Raw genomic sequence first — 17,942 nt, 5'->3', positions numbered from 1 at the left:
AGTCCGTCTGTTAATAATCACATACGATAAAACACAGTAGGTCTTAGTCCATCTCCTTACCTGGGTATCTTTTATAAACAAGTGGATACGGGTCTGCGGTGCTGCCATAACAAAGCACCCTTACAGTGGGAAAGGGATGGGCAAGCATCGTGCTCCTGAGTTAAACGCTGTAGCGCTCATTGCCCATCTGTGACCTTGGGGACCTGTGTCAAAGTTTCACACCCCTGCCCCTGCTACACAAAATGGGGGGCACGGGAAGGAGGTGGAAAGAAGAGAAATTGTTTTTGTATTTTGTATCTTGTTTTTCCTGTCTACCCAGCCTCCCACCCCTCTCCCCTATGGTGACAGCTTATCCTCTGTAGCTATGGGTCTAAGAGTCCACATAGAAGTGAGGTCGCACGGTATGTGTGTGTCTCTGAGTTACTTCACTCAGCACAGGACCCTCTAGGTCCACCTATGTTGTTGCAGGTGGCGGACTCTCATTCCTTTTTAGTGGTCGAATAATATTCCATTGCACAGGTGCATCTTCTCCCTCCACTCACCTGTCGACGGATACGTCGGAGGCTCCGTACCTTGGCCTTTGTACATAGCGCTGCACTAAACGGCGGGGGGAATGCGAGCATCTTTTCAAATTACAATTTAACTTGTAATTTGTGTTTTCAGTTTCTTCAGATAAATACCCAGAAGTGGAACCGCTCGACCCCAAGGCAGTTCTGTTTTTATTTTTCTGAGTCATCGCCACGCTGTCCCAGCGGCTGCACCGACTGGCATTCTGCCAACTGCAAGTGGGCTCCCTTTCCTTCACATTCTTGCCAGCACTTGTTCGTTGGCTTATTGATAATAGCCATTCTGACAGGTATAACGTGGTATCTCTCTGTGGTTTTTACTTGCATTTCTCTGATAATTAGTGATGTGGAGCCTCTTTTCATGTACCTGCCGGCCATCTGTAGGTCCTCTTTGGAGAAGTGTCTATTCAGGTCCTCTGCCCATTTAAAAGTTGGATTTATTTATTTTTTGGGGGGGACTGTTGAGTTGTGTGAGTTCCTTATATAACTTGGACTTTAACCCATCACTGTATGTATCATTTGTGAGTATCTTCTCCCACTCAGTAGGCTGCCTCTTGGTTTTGTGGGTGGTTTCTTTCATTGCGCAAAACCTTTGTCATCTGATGAAGTCCCTTGCGTTTACTTTCTCTTTTGCTGCCCTTGCCCAAGGAGACCTAGCCAAAAGAAAAAGAGCTGCTAAGACCAATGTGAGTGTGTTGCCTGTTTTCTTTTAGGAGTTCCATGGTTTCAGGTCTTACATTGAAGTCTTTAACTTTTGTAGCTTTTTAAATATGCGACTTGCTGTACTTATTATTTACCTTTACCTGGGAGGTTTTTTCCCCCTTTCTCATATTTTCTTATTTGTGGTTATGGACTCTGCTTAAAAAAAAAACAAAAACCCTTTAATATTTCTTGTAAAAACTTGTTTAATGGCGATGACCTCCATGGCTTGTCCCAGCATACCCTTTCTCCCGCCTTCCTCTGAATGGGAACCTTGCTGGGAGGAGTATCCTAGGCTGTCGATTCCTTTCCATCAGCATTTTATGGACCACGTCCTGCCGCCCCGTTCTGGTCTGCAAAGCTGCTGCTGAGGAATCGGCTCATACACGGCCTTGCTGGGGTTCCTTCTCACGTCACTAGTTGTTTCCCTCTCGCTGCCTAGACATTCTCTCTTCATCCTTTTCTCCCACTTTGAGGAACATGCGTCTCGGTGTGGGACTCCGGCCTTATCTTGTCTGGAGCCCTCTGTGCTTCCAGACCTGGCCGTCTGTTCCCTTTCCCATGTGAGACCAGTTTCTGGCCATTATTTCTTCAAGTGAAGTTTCGGTTCCTTCCCGTCTTCTTTGGGGGTCCCTCTACTGGGAGTGTCTTTTTGCCTGATGTTTTCCCCGAGCTTTGTTAAATTATCCTTTTTTTTTTTTTTGCTGTGCTGATTGACTAGTCGCCGCGGGTCTGCCTCCCGGGTCCCTGGCCCATTCCTCTGTAGTGACTGATTTGTTGCGGACGCTTCTACAGCGTTTTTCATTTCTGCTATTGTATTCTTCAGCTCTGATTAGTTCTTTATGATGCTAATTCTTTGTTGAAGTTTGTCCTTAAGTTCTTCTGTTCCACTCTCAAGTTTGGTGAGCATCCTTATGACTGTCTATCAGAGAAATTACTTATTTCCTTAGGTTATTTTCCCCCCCTGGGGATTTAACTTCATTAGAGGTAGTCTTGCCTTTTCATTTTGTTTGGTTTTCTAAGTTGGCCTATATGAATCAGGCAACAGCTCTCTCAGTCTTAAAAAAGTGGCGTGACCTCCGTGTAGGCTGTGCGCCAGGTGGTTCCGGCCGGCTGGTGGGAGCTGGGCCTGCCAGCCTAGAATGGCTCTGGGCAGGGAGGCCAGGTGAACGTGGGACACCCCACTCATGCTGTTCGCTCCCTTTTGGGGGGGCTGTAATGGGCTCTGGGCAGTGCGCCTGGGAATGCACTGTGGTGACATTACAGGTGGGCCAGAACACCTGGATACTGAGGCGGATGGGGACATAAATAAGTGGTGCTCACGGCCACCTCCAACCCCGGAGAGTCCCTGCAATTTCCCAGCCTTCTCTATTTGCTCCCTGGCTCTTGTGTGGTGTTCAAAAGCTGCCCCAAAACAAGGGCTGTCTGGAAAAAGTTCAGCCATTGTAAATACAACAAGGACAGTTTGTGCAACATCCATGGACCCTGGCAGCCAAGGAGAGGGGACTGGAATGTACACGTGTGAACAATGACGACCTCCCTGTACTAGTCAGTGGGGGTGGCAGACACCGTTGAGTGAGCATGTGTGCTATGTGGTTGTCACATTCAAGGTGACTGAGTGAGTAGGGCAATGACTCTGCATCAGATTTTGTGTTTAGTTTGAACACCCTTCTGCGGAGACTATTCGGATGATTCCGAAGGCCACAGCTACGGACAACTAGGGACTGGCAGCTTCATCGTGACAATGCACTGGCTTAGGCACCATGGCTCTTTCAGTTTTTTGGTAAAACATCAAGTCACCCTGGTGACTCGGCCCCCCTATGGCCCAGATGTGGCGCCCTGCAACTTTTGGCTTTTCCCAAAACTAAAATCGCCTCTGAAAGGGAAAAGATTTCAGAACATCGATGAGATTCAGGAAAATACAACAGAGCAGTTGGCGGGGATGGGGAGAACTGTGTGAGGTCCCAAGATGCCTCTCTGATGGGGACTGAGGTGTCACTGCCCTGCGTACAATGTTTCTTGTATCTTCAACAAATGTCTATTTTTAATATATAACTGGATACCTTCTGGACAGACCTTGTTAGATACTCCTAAGTGTATTTTTGAGTGTGCCTGTGGGCCGGGGTGAGTTCAGGGCCCTCCTAGCCCCTGCCACCTTGGCTCTCTCGACAGTTTGTCCGCGGCGATACTTGGGTTGGTGATGCTTTTGTGTCATAGTTTGCTTCAGGTTAAAAAAAAAAATCACTGCCATCTTTCTCATGTTAATCAACATACATTTCTTTTACAATTTCTCTAAAAAATCTGGGTTCTTCAATTATCCTGTAACACCACAATTATTTAATAACTACAATTTTAAATTAAAATAATGGTTTACATTTGGGGCAGAGCTATACAGTTTGTTAACGTTAACTATCTTTTGAGCTACTGAAGGTCAAGGGGAAACCATCTCACTTGGAGAATCAATTCTACTCAACAGAAATGGCTACTAGAAGTGCTTTCTCGTGCTTTCTGGTGCTGAGCCTCAGCTTTATGATTGCCCCTCCTCTGAGAGAGCCAAAAGCCAGTGTGACATGTAGGTCACATAAATAAGCTGAGTCATTGCTGATAGTGTATACCCTTCTCCCGTCAAACTACTCAATATGCCGAAGCTAAAAAACAATCTTTGCCCCTTCCTGAGAAGTCATCTGGTGAAAGAAATGCTTTTAATGAGGAAAAAAGCCAGGATGGTTAACTTAAGAAACAGATGAATTACGTCTTTATTTTCTTCAACGACCTGTTTCATATTACAATGAAATTTCTACTGTTCACCAGATGAACTTCAAGGGCAAGCCAACTACTTTCCTCTATCTGACAGAGACATGGGGCCACGCCAGAGTGCTTAGGGACAGAGAGGAGCTTTGGCACCACCAGGACGCGGCCAGCCAGGGGGAGACAAGTAAAGGCTGGGGTGCGAGCCCCCCGGCTGCTTTTCCATGTGTGCACGCGTACCCGCACAGAGAGCCGTACTGCTACGCGTAACTGAGCTTTCCTCTTAGCAGCACAGGGGTCGTGTTTATTCAGAGCAACGAAATTCTCCTATGATGTGACTTTTCATCATTATAAAGGATTCTACCGTCTGGATGTCCACGGTGCTAACAAATAGGAGGGAGGCCTTATCTATTTTTGCTAATGATCTTCAAAAGGCCCATACTTCTAAGAACGGTAATAAAATGACATATTCTTAAGTCAATGAGGCTCCTTTGCAGAACAAGTAGTGATGGATGGACGTTACATGCAGGTAGAAAAAGGAAAGACTCCCTAGTGAGATTCCAGTGAAACACGTTAACAGCCATGACGGTTGAAGTTGGGGCGTCACCTCTGCCGAGGCCAGGCCAGGGCGCGGCTTGTCCACGTGCGGCGGCAACAGGGCTGGCTGGGCCCTATCTTGACGGCCGCCGAGAGAGGAGACAGAGCCTGGCACCTACTCCACGTGAAACGTTCAGAAAGCCAGGTAGCTGCCCGTTATCGGCCTAAAAAACAATCGGGTACTTTTCTTCTTGGACGGTATCCGTGTATTTAGAATGAGTGTCAAAACAGACATCATTAGGGACTGATTTTGCCTAATTAGGGGCTGTTTCCAGAATGAACACAGCTGCATCCTTCAGCCCGAAAGAGTGATGAGCAGGCTATTTCTCTCCCTAACCAGAAAGAAAAGAAATGATTTCAGGGATGGGTGTACTGAATTAGATGGGCTATGAAACGCTCTCCCTCATCTGAGTCAGAGAGTTATGCTAAGTGCGCTCGACAACCCTGCAGGCAGCGGGTGTGAGCGCCGAGGGTGAGGAGACGCGGTTACTCGACATTTACTATTTACCTAAGTCAGGAGACAGAGGTACTGGTGGGAAGAGAGAAATTACTTTAACTTAAAACAATCAGAATACATTTAATCATTTACCTTGTTAAAACAATGCAACTGTGTATTTTTAACTTCTAATTCATAAATACCCGTAGGGAACGTAAAGCTCTGGGGACTTTGGTTTTCTCGAGTATGTATTTTTTTGAGCATCTTACCAGTTTACTTGATTCAACTATGACATCAGGACTTACAAATGCCATCAGGAACGTTCAGAGACGGCCTGCGATGCCCTAGGTAACATGCTAGTCTCTGGCACAGGGAGACCTGCGCCACCCCACCTACCTTGACGGGCCGGCCCCAGGTTCGCAGCCCTGAGGCACCAGCCGCCGGGTTAGGGCGGCGTGTGGCGGGCGGGGGCGGGGGCGGGAGGAGCCTGGAAGAGCCATCTCACCTCTGCTCGCACTATTCTATCCACAATGGTCTCCAGTATTTCCAGCTTATTGCACTTGACGACGCCCTCAAAATACTGGGAACGGTGCTGCAGCGCCTGGGTCACTGTGATGTCTAGGTTATTGTATGTTTTTTCAGCAGCAAGGTTCTGTAATAAAGTAAGAGAATGAATTACACACTTTCATTTAAGTTCACGCTAATGAATCCAGTGAGTAACTGCAGAGCCACGAGATCTTGAACCCGTTCATGGTTGCTCAGAGCCGGCAGGCACAGGCTGCGAGATGCCGCCGGCGCTGTCCTCCGCGCAGCGATCTCTGCAGCCCGCACGGCAGACCTCATGCAGCCGCCCTGCTACTTGCCTGCGTGTCCCTCTAAAGACCCCCTCGCATCCTCACCCTGCACGGCTCCCCCTGGATAAGCAGGCTTTTGAGAGGCGGATGAGCCTCGGGCGAGCAGTGCCAGGGGCTTGGGGAGGGCCCCTCGGGCTCTCGTTAATCTGAGCAGCTCCCACTCAACCAAATTCCAATAAGCATTTTTTTTTTTTTTTTTTTTTTGCGTCTATGATGTTAAAAAGGACAGGCTGAAACAGAGGCTTTGAGGCAGCTGGATGGGGCTGCCAAAGTTTCAGTTCCCTTTCGGAGAAATAATGGCAGACTCTCAGGAAGTGAATTTAAAATGAATGAGGAGAAAAAGCACCGCGTAGGAAGATGCGGCGCCACGGTCAACCTTGTGGAGTTAACCCAGGGATTCAAACGGGACTTTCCGTAACTGTTTAATCCACTTGCTGTCTCCTGTAGGACAGGCTGTCCCCAATCATCAAAGAATGGCTACAGGTTCATGTGCCCCCAGTTCATGTGCACTAAGCATGTGCCTGTTGGGGGAATAAAGAATGTCCCTGCAGAGAAAAATGATCATTTAAAATACATATACATGCTGCAGTGATGGATAAACTCTACATGTACTGAAAAGGTGGAAGAATTAGAGAAGATACTGATATGTATTGCTAAACCAATGAATATTTCAAGAACAACTGCTACGGGGAGTCTATGGAATTCCCTCTTAAGATCTTTACACTCAAAAAAAGCCAGAAATCATTCAATCACGGAAAACCACAAGAACAAATTATTTAATGCTTTAAGTGCATTCTAGATGACAGATTTAACAAAACTGAAAATACTTACAATAACATCAAATTTGGAATAAATATCCACAACTTTTCCTAAAAATGAAAATATATGTTAGAAAAGTGCCTTAGGAACAAAAAATAACATTTAAAATCAGTCATAACTAGGTAATGATTAAAAAGTACAGATTGCTAAAGAAAATACACACGTCTCTTCTGAAATGAACACGCGATCACATCTTAATGAGAACAGAGCAGACGAGCCGGTTTACAATTCTTACTGTCTCCAGCGCTCCTTGCTGCCGAGCTTATCCACCGGCCTAAGCGTTCGTTTCCCCCACTCAGCGCATTGGCTGGATCCAGGGGTGTCCAGCCTGTGGCCCGCTGGCCACATGGGGCACAGAATGGCTATGAATGTGGCCCCCCCCAAAAAATCACATATTTGCTTAAAACGTTATGAGTTTTTTTTGTGATTATAGGTCACGACGTATTTAACATGTGGCCCAAGACAACTTTTCTTCTTCCAGTGTGGCCCAGGGACGCCAAGAGGGTGGACACCCCCGGAGCCTGGGCTGCGTGACAGCAGCCTGACGCCGCTGAGCCGAACTGTCGGTTCTGCCCGCGGCCAACACAGACCTGACTCGTCCACCACGGGCAAGGCGGACACTCGTCTCTCCACAAACACGCTCAGGGCTTTGATGATGGGCGTGTCCGGGTGGATGAAGGCGATGTTGTGGTAGGTACCGATGCCCAGCGCGTCCAGGTTCTGCTTCATGAAGGCCGGCTTTGGCATATCAGACATCTACACGGGGGACAAGGACACATGCTCTAGAGTCCCCTCAGGCCCTTTCCACGTTCACATGTCCACACGAATGAGAAACTAGTGCAACGAATTAAAGTTAGTCTCCTCTAACATTCTACCCGGATGTCTGAATTAATGTGGAAATGTCACACGTTAAGAACTGTCCTTCGTTCAAACCAGTTGATAGGTCTATTCTATTTATCTACTTAGTAAAATATCGCAAAGCATTCACATTGTAACATTCTTCCCCTTCTCTGCACCCAGTGGAAAAGAGGACAGACGGGAATAACCGGTCTTTTTGGGAACTAAAACCCAGAAGCCACCGAGACCCCGTCACTCTAAGTATTCACGTGCAATTCCTGGTCCTGCGGTCCTCACTAGGTCTCATGTTAAGAGCCCCCACGAGTCCACACCCCCGTGCCTGGCGGTGGCTGTCTGGGCGGCTAGGCCCCTCCTCACGCCACCCCGTCTCCATCCACATCCTGACCTCGCCTTTGGAGGGATCCAATTTTTTTGTCTACTAGGAACAGAGGACAAGCCAATTGAACAGAATTAAAAGAACCTTTAAAAGTTAACTTTCTTTTTTTTCCTCTCACGGCTGTTTTAAAGGAGGAGGGAGAAGTCAGAAGAGAGAAGTCTAGGATCATGTTTGACTAAAACAAAGTAAGGTCTATGGTTTCAAAAATCCACCTTTTATAAAGGGTATGGTTGATTCCATCCTCCTGGTGTACCTTATAATTATCAGGAAAAGATGAACAATTAGAAGAAACAAAATGTTCAAGTCAAAGAGTTCATCAATATTCAAATCATGAGACTCCTAGAAATTTAGAGAAAAAAAAAAGAAAGACCTATTAGGTCACCTAGCCCATTGCAGGCCAACCCCTGATCCATCCTGCGCGCTTAGGCTAACGGTCAGCTCTCTCCACGGGGAACGCTCCTTTTTCTTAGAAAGTGAGCCCACAACTCAGTAAAAGTCAGGTTCTGAAACTTCTGTAAAACTCTGTATTTTTATCTGAAAACCTCTACCAATTCGGCAATTCTAACAGCATGGCTCTAATTACCATATTGGCCCAAATATAAGGCAGTACCAGCAGGGTGACCGCCTCCCCTGTCCTAGGAGGAAGCCACCAAAGGCCAGTCTCACACCACTGCTCCTTCCGCGGCGACAAAGCCGTGGGCAGGGCCTAGCGCCCGGCCACTTTGCGCCTGCGCACTGGGGGCTGGGAAAGCGGCCCGCAGGCCCACACCTGCCACCAGCCTCGCTCGGTACAGGGGCGTAACAGGAATGCCTGAGAGCGGGGTGGCGAGGGTCAGATCGATCACGTGAGGTCCTTAGGGCAGTGCCTGACTGATCGTACAGCTTGGCAACGTTGCGCTCTCCTGATGAGCATTATTTAAAAATATTTTCTCTAAGGGCTAAATGGGTAAGACAGCGGGCCTTTGATGCCCGCCCCGGTCCTGGTACAGCTCAGACCCAAGGCGACTGCGTTTCCAGCCCGCACGGTGTGAAGTCTGACCCACAACAGCTCTAACTCTTCTTCCAGGCCTCATGCTTTTTGGTAAATGACCCTCTTCCTTCCTACCTTCTTCCTCAGCATTACTTTAAACAAAGAGCGTTACTTCCCCACGTGAACTACTGCCATGTGGGCCTGGCGTGCGGGGCACGGGCACCCTCCGCGCCCGCCAGCGGGGTGGGCGCCATTCCTCCCCGAGCAGGGCCGGCTCCCGCCCCGCCCCCACCCGAAGGCCTTGCCACCGCCTGGTCTGCGGCTGCGGGCAGGCGAATGGGAGAGCTAATCGGATGCAGTTTTTAAATGTCTGTTAACATTTTTTTTTTCTTTTAACTCTTCACATGGTGTCTTCTGCACCGTGAAACGAGGCCACCTACTGGCTCCAGCTGACCAGCTACCTGTAACCTCAAACCCAGTGCACGCCCTTACTAGGAGAAGTCAAGTTCGGGCCTATCATTAAGAGGAAACACTTGAGGGCTCTCTCATGAACGCTCTGTCTCTTCTGAGCCTCTGCGAAACTCGCTGACCAAACAGGGTCTCACTTTTGGGTGATGACGACTCTGTCCCATTTCAAAAGCGGTGGAGAAAACCGGCAGGTGATACAGCCCTAATTTGGACCAACATGGTATTATTCTCTTGCCAAAATTTTATTTGCTTTGGGTTTTCCTCTCCCTGCTGCAGTTAATAATAAGAAGCTAATCCTGGGGACAGTACTTTGTGAACGCAGGTTTCCAAAACCATGATCCCAAGAAGGCATCCTAAGGCAATTTGCTATAAATAAGTGGCTCAATTTACCTTGTGCAGCAGTTCCTTAATTAGACTGACTTGCAAACTGACGTATTTCCTCTCATATTTTAGATGATGAAATATTCTAATTTAAACAGAGAATTCCAAGGGTTTTGATTATTCTCACACCTGCCCTGAAAAGCAGTTGCTTTTTAACTGGAATCAACTTTTGAAAATGTACAGTTCAAACAGTAACAGGCTGAGAAACCGAAGTGAGAAACGGAGACCTCAAGCCTAACAATTTCTTCTCTGAGGGCAACGGGACCCAACGCACTTGAAGTCAATCAGTTCAAGCAGATGCGACCATGTCTTTAGAAACACTAGAAACTACTTACAAAAAGCTGGAGGAACTTGAGGATTCTTTTGTGGGTAAGTATATAAAGTGCATTCCCACTGATGGGGTCAATAACTGGCAATCTGTGGATTTTATTTTTGATCAACGAGTATACAGCATCGAAGAGGCTGCGGGAAGAGCCATCAGAGTGGTTAGCAGGCTTTCAGGAAAAATTAGGAAACTTCGGGCCACCCCTGCTTTCAAAGCATTTTCAGTTGTTTTCATATTACAATCATACGATGTTGACGGACTTAAAACGGTGGTTTGGAAAAGTTTTAAATAGGAGATCTCAGTAAACGTTTTTTTCTCCCCCCGCCATAATCTGCATTAAAAAAATCTCAAACCTGACTGTGAGCGACATATCTCTGGCAGCCTTTTGCTTTTATTGCTTTTACTTGAGAAATGACAGGCCCCAGGTGCCAGGGAGGCGGACACTGTCAGCGGCAGTGGCACCTGCGGCCGCCGGCCTCTCCTGCGACTGCTGACCAGGAGGCATGGCAGGTGCCTCTGTTTGTTGGGACTTGGAAATAAAAATGCTAAACATCAATATTCCGCTTTTTCTCACTAGTATCGTCTAGTGACGAATGCTTTTGCACGAGCGTGGGAACGTAGCAGAGCCACCCCGGAAGGCCGAGATCGAAAAGGATGGTCTCAGAGACTCTGCGACCCTCCCTGAGGACCGCTCCCGGACCGGTGTCTGACAGCGACTGATTTTCCAACACTGGGGTGCACGGGAACCCCTGGCGGAGTTGTTCTAAGGCGCGTTCTCGGGCACTGCTCTCCGCGGACCGAGCTCGTCGGGTGGGAGGAGGGCCCAGGGACCTGTGCTTGTAACAGGCTCCCCGCACGGTTCTCGCCGCAGGGGACCGGGTTTAGGACTGCGTAGCATGGCCGTCTCTCTGGTCTGGGACCAGCCCTCTGCACCAACAACGGCTGTGACTTCTACTGTCTCTAGATTTACTGAGTTTAATATTTGGAATTAAGGAGGCTGGCCCTTATCTGGATTTTAAAAATCGACCAACCAATTATGGTAACAAAACCGATGAATCTGAATGAAGGTTTTCAAAGGAGAAAAACGTCACAGGTTTACCTTGCATCTGGAGATATATTCACTAAAGGCTTAAATGTCTCTTGTAAATAAAGCTCTGTATTTATAGAAAGAAAATATGTAATTAGTAACACATTTGCTGTTTGTAATGATTACATAATCAAAATACCCTTCAATTTATAGATGATCATTAAACACCCAAATTGAATTTAATTCAGTGAAAACTATCATGTTGATTACATTTACGGCTGTTGGAAACAGCTTCCAAGCCGTTTTCAGGGTTTTGCCTTTGTGGGAAAATTAAATATTTAAAAAATAGTATCACAAGGGACACTGTAAAATGAGAGGTCAGGGCAGCGGCCACCAGCAATGCCACAGAGGCCGCTGGAAAGCCGCTCTCACCCTTGATGTGAGTCCTTCACGAGCTGCTTCAAGACCGATTTCCTTAAGTTAAAGAATAAACCGAGCCCTGGCTGAGGTGGCTCAGTACATTGAGCGCTGGCCTGCGAACCAAAGGGTCACCAGTTCGATTCCCCGGTAGGGGGCGCGTGAGAGGCAGCCACACACTGATGGTACCCTCCCCCTCTTTCTCCCTGCCTTCCCCTCTAAAAATAAATATCAATAAATAAACAAACAGAAAATCATAACCCATTTTGTTCTTTAAGTGGTCTTATGGTTTATCAAATGCTCAAATTCATTGCATCCTGGGGCTCTTTCTAGGGTGTGGAAATTATCTTTGCAAAGATCAATGAAATAATTTACTGAGGCTTTCATACACAAGGCATTCAGGCTGTCTGACATTATTATTGTTACTACCGAAGAACCACGTAATGTCAAAATGTAAACACACTCAAATCTGGTCTACCAGAATTTGGGAACAAATAACTGTCTTGGTGTTAAGGTGCACAGTGTAATACAAATATAAGGTGTAGTACAAATATTATAATTATGAATAAATAACACAGGCATAAGCTCTGTTTTTGATGCTCACCTACGTCTGCCCGCCCCCGTGCGTTCACTTTGTAACGGGCAGCGCTAAGATACGGCCCACCGTGCAGACTCTGTTTCATTTGACTTCATAAAGCCACCATATGTCAAATGTATCACTCAATGACACTTCTGAATCACGTGGGATTAAAGTCCCCGAGCCCTTCCGAGAATTCTAACAGCTGTTCAGATTTCACAGCAAGTCACAAAGGCTGCTTATCACACCAAGCGGACTATGAAAAGTACGAAGCTAAGTTTCCATTTTAAATTCAAAATTTGCCTCCCATGCGCCCCTCCATTTCCCTCAAGCACCCCCCGCTCCCCGGAACGCCTACAAAGGCTCCTCAACCCGACTCGCGCCAGGCTGGCGCCTACGCTGGTCCTGCCGACAAGCGGCCCCTCCGCCGGCCCAGCTGCCGGGCCTCGGTAACGTAGACCAGCTCGCCAGGCCTGCATCTGGGCTCAGAGCGGGCTCCGTTTCGGAAGCGGGGGCTGTGCTTACGGAGGGTGAGTTCAATGTTACAAATGACAAGGAGCAACTGGACACTAGTTTCACGTGAGCTGGTCCCAGCCACCCAGTTTAAGGCTCGCTGGTTCCGCGTTTCTCCCTGATTTGTACAGAGATGATGAATAAATTCATGTAAGGACAAACCCTTGCTTTTGGTCACCTTAGGCAGTCCTTTGGTGCATTTTCTACTCCAAGGAAAATCTTTGGGGGGGTCATACTTTGTGCTGAAACGGTGGCTCCACAGGGGCCGGGGGTGGGGTGGGGACAGACACGTGGGCATTGGTTAGCTTACTCATCTTCGCGTTCCCAGCCTTAGCGTAAAGACTTGCTATAGGTTCTCCATAAATTGCTATTGAACAGAATGAACACTGTATAGCAGGAGGGCACGCTATCAAAACTAAGATAGAAATAAATGTCTGCCCTGGTCGGTGCGGCTCAGCGGGTTGGGTGCTGGCCCGCAACCCTAAGTGTCCCTGGTGTGATTCCCGGCGTGGGCACAGGCCTGGGCTGCAGGCCAGGCCCCCAGCCGGGGGCGTGTGAGAGGCAACTGATAGATGTTTCTTTGGCACGTCGATATTTGTCTCCTCCTCTTTCTTCCTCCCTTCCCCTCTCTCTCAAAAACAAAATCTTGAAAAAATGTTTTAATTCATGTAGTTTGTCATGAAGCAGAGAAAAGGATCTGTGAAATTAAAACATTTTATACACTAAGTGGGATGTTCTTTTCTGATATTAAAAGGTCTTAAACACTCAACAGTACTTACCCCTCCATGTTTCAATCTTATGTTCCTCTAATTCGTAAATCTGTACCTGAAAATAAGAATTCGTATTTACAAATGTTAATACAACATAAGAAGAATTATTTCATAACTACTGCTGAGTCCTGTAATTCAGCAGGTGGAAACAATCAAGATAATTCAACACTGGAAATATAAATGAGAAACAAAATGCTCCGCATTGCTTTGAGGATAAATGTTCTATTAATCTAAAACATAATAAACCAGTCTAATATACTTTCATTAATTTAACTTGGAACACTTCCGATATGCTGAAATTTTCACACACACACGGACACATACACTCGTTCCTTCCTTCCGACGCTATGGGGGATTTGCAGGGTCGCTGATTTAAGAGGTTGAACCCTGCGCCAAAAGGAGGCTGTTGTGTGCCAGCTCACGTCGGGACCGCCTCCCTGTCCTCATGAAGGCAGAGGGGACAGGGCCGGGAGCGCGGATGGCGCGCCACGCGTGTGCCCTCTGGGGTTTCCAGCTCTGTCTCAAATCGCAACGCCCGCCTTCCCACTTCCTAGCTGCTATTCTTGACCCAATTATTGAAATAATATTGAATTACTGAGCAGTTCTTTCCAAAACGTACATGAACACTGGTGTTTAAAAGTTTCATTTCCATTTTGTGGAAAATCAGCCACAGAAAATTTTACCAAGAAGCTACAAAATCTTTCAGGTTTACGTTCCCAATCTCACTGAAAATGCAACAGGAATGAGGTTTGAAAGTAAGACCTGAGGAAGAATTAGCAAATTTACGGTCAATCAGCAGATGATCTATCTGAAGGTCAATGACACCAAAGGCTGAACAGTCCATGGAGTCCCAGCGACCTGTGGCGTAGCATCACGTGGTCTAACACGCGTGTACTGAAGTCCCAGAGGGAGGGGACTGAAAGAATGAGACAGAAAGCGGTTTGAAGAGAGAGCCGCCCCAAACTCTCCAAATCATGTGAAAAACCAACTTAGAAGACCATATAAACTCAACACACCTAAAGCAGGATGAATACGAAGAAAACCCCATATAGGCCTATCACGGTCACTGCTAAAATCCGGAGCTAGAGCCAAACTCTTGCCCTGGGTGGTGGCTCTCGGTTGGTCAGAGCATCGCCCCGATAGGCCAGCACCGTTGGTTCGATCCCCTCTCAGGGCGCATGCACGGACCAACCAACGACTACCTAAATAAGAGGGGCAACGGTGTGATGTTTTCCTCTTTCTCTAAAAGTCAATGAATACAAATTAAAAAAAAAAAAAAAAAAAAAAGAGAAACTCTTGAAACAGAAGAAGTGTTGGGGGGGGTGTGAGAAGACAATGAAATTACATTCTTAAAGTGCTCAACGAAAAAATGTTAACTCGGTTTCTTATAAAACAGCAAAGCTGTCTTTCAAAATGAAGAGGAAATAATGACACTGTCAGATGGATAAAAACCGAGAGAATTCCTCACCCACAGCTCCGGATGACTCAACGCTGAGGGCGTTCTTCAGAATGATAGGAAATGATGGGGCAGATTTAACGGAATTATGTTTTATACAAAAAGCTTAGTATTACCTTTAAATAGATTGTGGTATGTTAACATTGATATTGAAATCCATTCAGCAGCCACACACAAAAACAACAACAACAACAAAAAACAGTGCCAAGAGGTACGGCTAAAATATTAATGGAGCTCTACCAGCCAAGATGCAATGGATGGGGCTGGCCACACTTAAGTCTCCTGCTGAAAACAACCAGAAAACAGGAAAAAACATGCAGAACCACTTTTTTCAGACATTAGATAACAGAAGGGAAGCAGACAAACAGCCCCGTGATGAGCACATTCTCTCCAGAGGCCCGTTTTGGGCTGTGATGTGGGCAGCTGACCCCACGCAAGACCGCGACAGCCCCACTGAGCTGAGGAGGCAGGATCAGAGCTCCGGCAGACGGAGGCGACTGGAACAGACAGGGCCGGCTCCACCCAGGAGGCAGCGGCCCGGACAGCGCAGCGGGGGCCGCGCCAAGCGCCCCTGGAGTTCCCGCTGACACTGGGCTGGGCACGCACGGGGTGAGGCCCACGAAGCCAGGCACAGCCGGACACTGGGGGCTGTGGGCGTTCTGAGCAGCAAGAGGGGGAAGTCCCCGTTAAGCAACCAGGGAAGTCCAGGGAAGTCCAGGGAAATCCAGGGAAATCCCAGAAGTGGGAGACTAAACCAGCCGGAGTAGAAACTAACATTCTAACAAAGCCTAAAATCAAGCCACAACCCTCCACCCCAGCCAAAGAGGCATATCAAAGATGCACAGTAAAGCCACAAGATACCACTTCGCACCCTCTAGAATGGCTGTAACCAGAGAGGCAGACCGTAACGAGTGCTGGCGAGGATGTGGAGAACCTGGAACCCTCCTGCGTTGCTGGTGGGGACATAAAAGGGTGCAGCCGCTGGGGACACGTCTGGCAGTCCGGCAGTTCCTCACAGTGTTAAACACAAGTTACCAAGGACCCATCAGTTCCACTCCTAGGCATACACCCCAGAGAAATGAAAACCCAGGTCCACACAAATACTTGCATGTGAATGTTCACGGCAGCACTATTCACAACCACCAGAAAGTGGAAGCCATTCAAATGTCCACCAACTGGCGAATGGATAAGGAAAATGCGGTATATCCATACGATGGAATACTATTCAGGAATAAAAAGAAGTGAAGGACTGACATAAGCCACAACGTGAAGAAACCTTGCAAACATCACGCTAAGTGAAAGGAGCCAGTCACAAAGAACTACGTATTGTATGTCTCCCTTTATGTGAGATACCCAGAAGAGGCAAATCCAGAGGCACAGAAAATAGATGACTAGTTGCCTGGGGCTGGAGGTGACAGAGAGCTCTGTGTGTGGGGGTAGGGGGCGCGGGGGGCATACCTAAGGGGGGTGGAGTTTCTTTTAGGGGGAATGAAAATGTTCTGAGATTGATTGTGGTGATGGTTGCATAATACTGAATATCGTAAAAGCCTCTGAAGTGTATAGTTTAAATGGGTGGAAAAAAGGCTATATGAATTATATCGCAATACGACTTAAAAAAATAAAAACCTCAAAAGGGTCCAGCTGATCGGCGAGTAAGTTAACCACTGCACAAATTCCAATACTCTTTAATGAATGACAATACAGACATTCAACTACACATGAACAAGGTCCAGCACCCACTAGACACTGTGAGATTTTCAAGAGGTAGGAGAATGTGACCTACAAATATGAGAAAAATCAGTCAATAGAATCAGGCCCAGAATAGACAACGATGATGAAGTTAGCAGAGAAATTTAAATCAACAGATAACATTCTAAGAATTAAAGAAAGATATGAACCTAACAAAAAAAGTAAAAAACAAAAAACAAAACAAAAAAATTTCTAGAGCAGAAAATACAGTATCTAAATGGAAAAAAAAAATAGAGTAGATATACAGAGGAAAAGAATAGTGAGACTGAAGTTAAGAAAGATATATCTGAAATGAAGCACAAGCAGAAAAAAAAACTGGAGGGAAAAACCTACACCACAACAGAGTCTCAGCAGAGCAACTGGAATCCCCAAAGGACAGGGAAAGGGGCAGAAAAATATTTGAAAAAATAGTATCTAAGAGAATGAAGAAAAAGAATATGATAATTTCAATAGATACAGAGAAAGAACCTGACACAACTCAACATCCATTCATGACAGAAGCTTTTGACAAACATGGATAAGCAATAGCCTCAACACAGTAAAGGGCACCTATGAAAAAACTACAGCTAACATCACAGTTAACTGTGAAATGCAGAATGGTTCCCCTGCAAGGTGGGAAAACAGGCAAGGGAGCCTGCTCTGATGACCTCAGTGCTGCACTGGAGGTGCTAGCCAATGAAATAAGGCAAGAAAAATACTATGTTCATAGATTGCAAGACTCAGTATAGTTAAGATGCCAATTCTCCCCAAATTGATCTACAGACTCTCATTAATACCAGAAGGCTTTTAAAAAAAAAAGTCATCAAGAAACTATAGTACAAGAGGTAGACAAGTAGAAAAATGGAAGGGAAGAGAGTCTAGCAACAGACCCACACCTAAAGCAGTAAAACAATTCTATGACAAAAAGAAAGGCTTTTCAATAAATGGTGTGGATACAAATCCAAACAAATGTATGAAAAGGTTGTTAGAACTAATAAGTGAATCTTACAGGATAAAAGGTCAATACATAAAAATCAATTCTTTTTATATACTAACGATGAGTACTTGGAAAATGAAATAAGCCATAGGTTTCACAGTAGCATTTTTCTGCACGTAATTAGAAAATGAGGTGAAATGTGGACAGAAAAAAAAAAGTATCCTCAAGTATTAAGAAAACCTTTGGGCTGTGTATTTAGACACAATTGCGTTTTTATTTATTTATTTATTTATTTGACACAACTGTTGTTTTTTAGAAATTCTAATTGACAACTGCTGAGATTTGTTATACAGAGTTGAGCTGCACTTAATAAAAATTACCCACTGAATAATCGAACTCTGTGATTTTGCTAGACCAAAA

General features: G+C 46.3%; 1 protein-coding gene across 5 annotated transcripts in view; it reads right to left on the bottom strand.

The window, feature by feature from the left end:
• PRKAG2 (protein kinase AMP-activated non-catalytic subunit gamma 2) overlaps positions 1–17,942 on the bottom strand; it is a 194,898-nt gene that overhangs the window by 4,526 nt on the left and 172,430 nt on the right. For all 5 annotated transcript variants that reach the window (XM_054593436.1, XM_054593437.1, XM_054593438.1 and 2 more), the window contains 6 exons: positions 13,411–13,456; positions 11,197–11,251; positions 10,108–10,234; positions 7,310–7,475; positions 6,732–6,769; positions 5,552–5,698 (listed from right to left, as the gene is read on the bottom strand). In XM_054593436.1, coding sequence (XP_054449411.1) covers positions 5,552–5,698; positions 6,732–6,769; positions 7,310–7,475; positions 10,108–10,234; positions 11,197–11,251; positions 13,411–13,456 — 579 coding nt within the window. The remainder of the gene's footprint in view (positions 1–5,551; positions 5,699–6,731; positions 6,770–7,309; positions 7,476–10,107; positions 10,235–11,196; positions 11,252–13,410; positions 13,457–17,942) is intronic.

This window comes from Pteronotus mesoamericanus, unplaced genomic scaffold (assembly GCF_021234165.1).
Source record: "Pteronotus mesoamericanus isolate MK-2021 breed Mesoamerican mustached bat unplaced genomic scaffold, CSHL_Meso_final scaffold_409, whole genome shotgun sequence".
Lineage (NCBI taxonomy): Eukaryota > Metazoa > Chordata > Mammalia > Chiroptera > Mormoopidae > Pteronotus > Pteronotus mesoamericanus.
The sequence above is the reverse complement of the archived record's forward strand: the minus strand, read 5'-3'. Positions and strand labels throughout refer to the sequence as shown.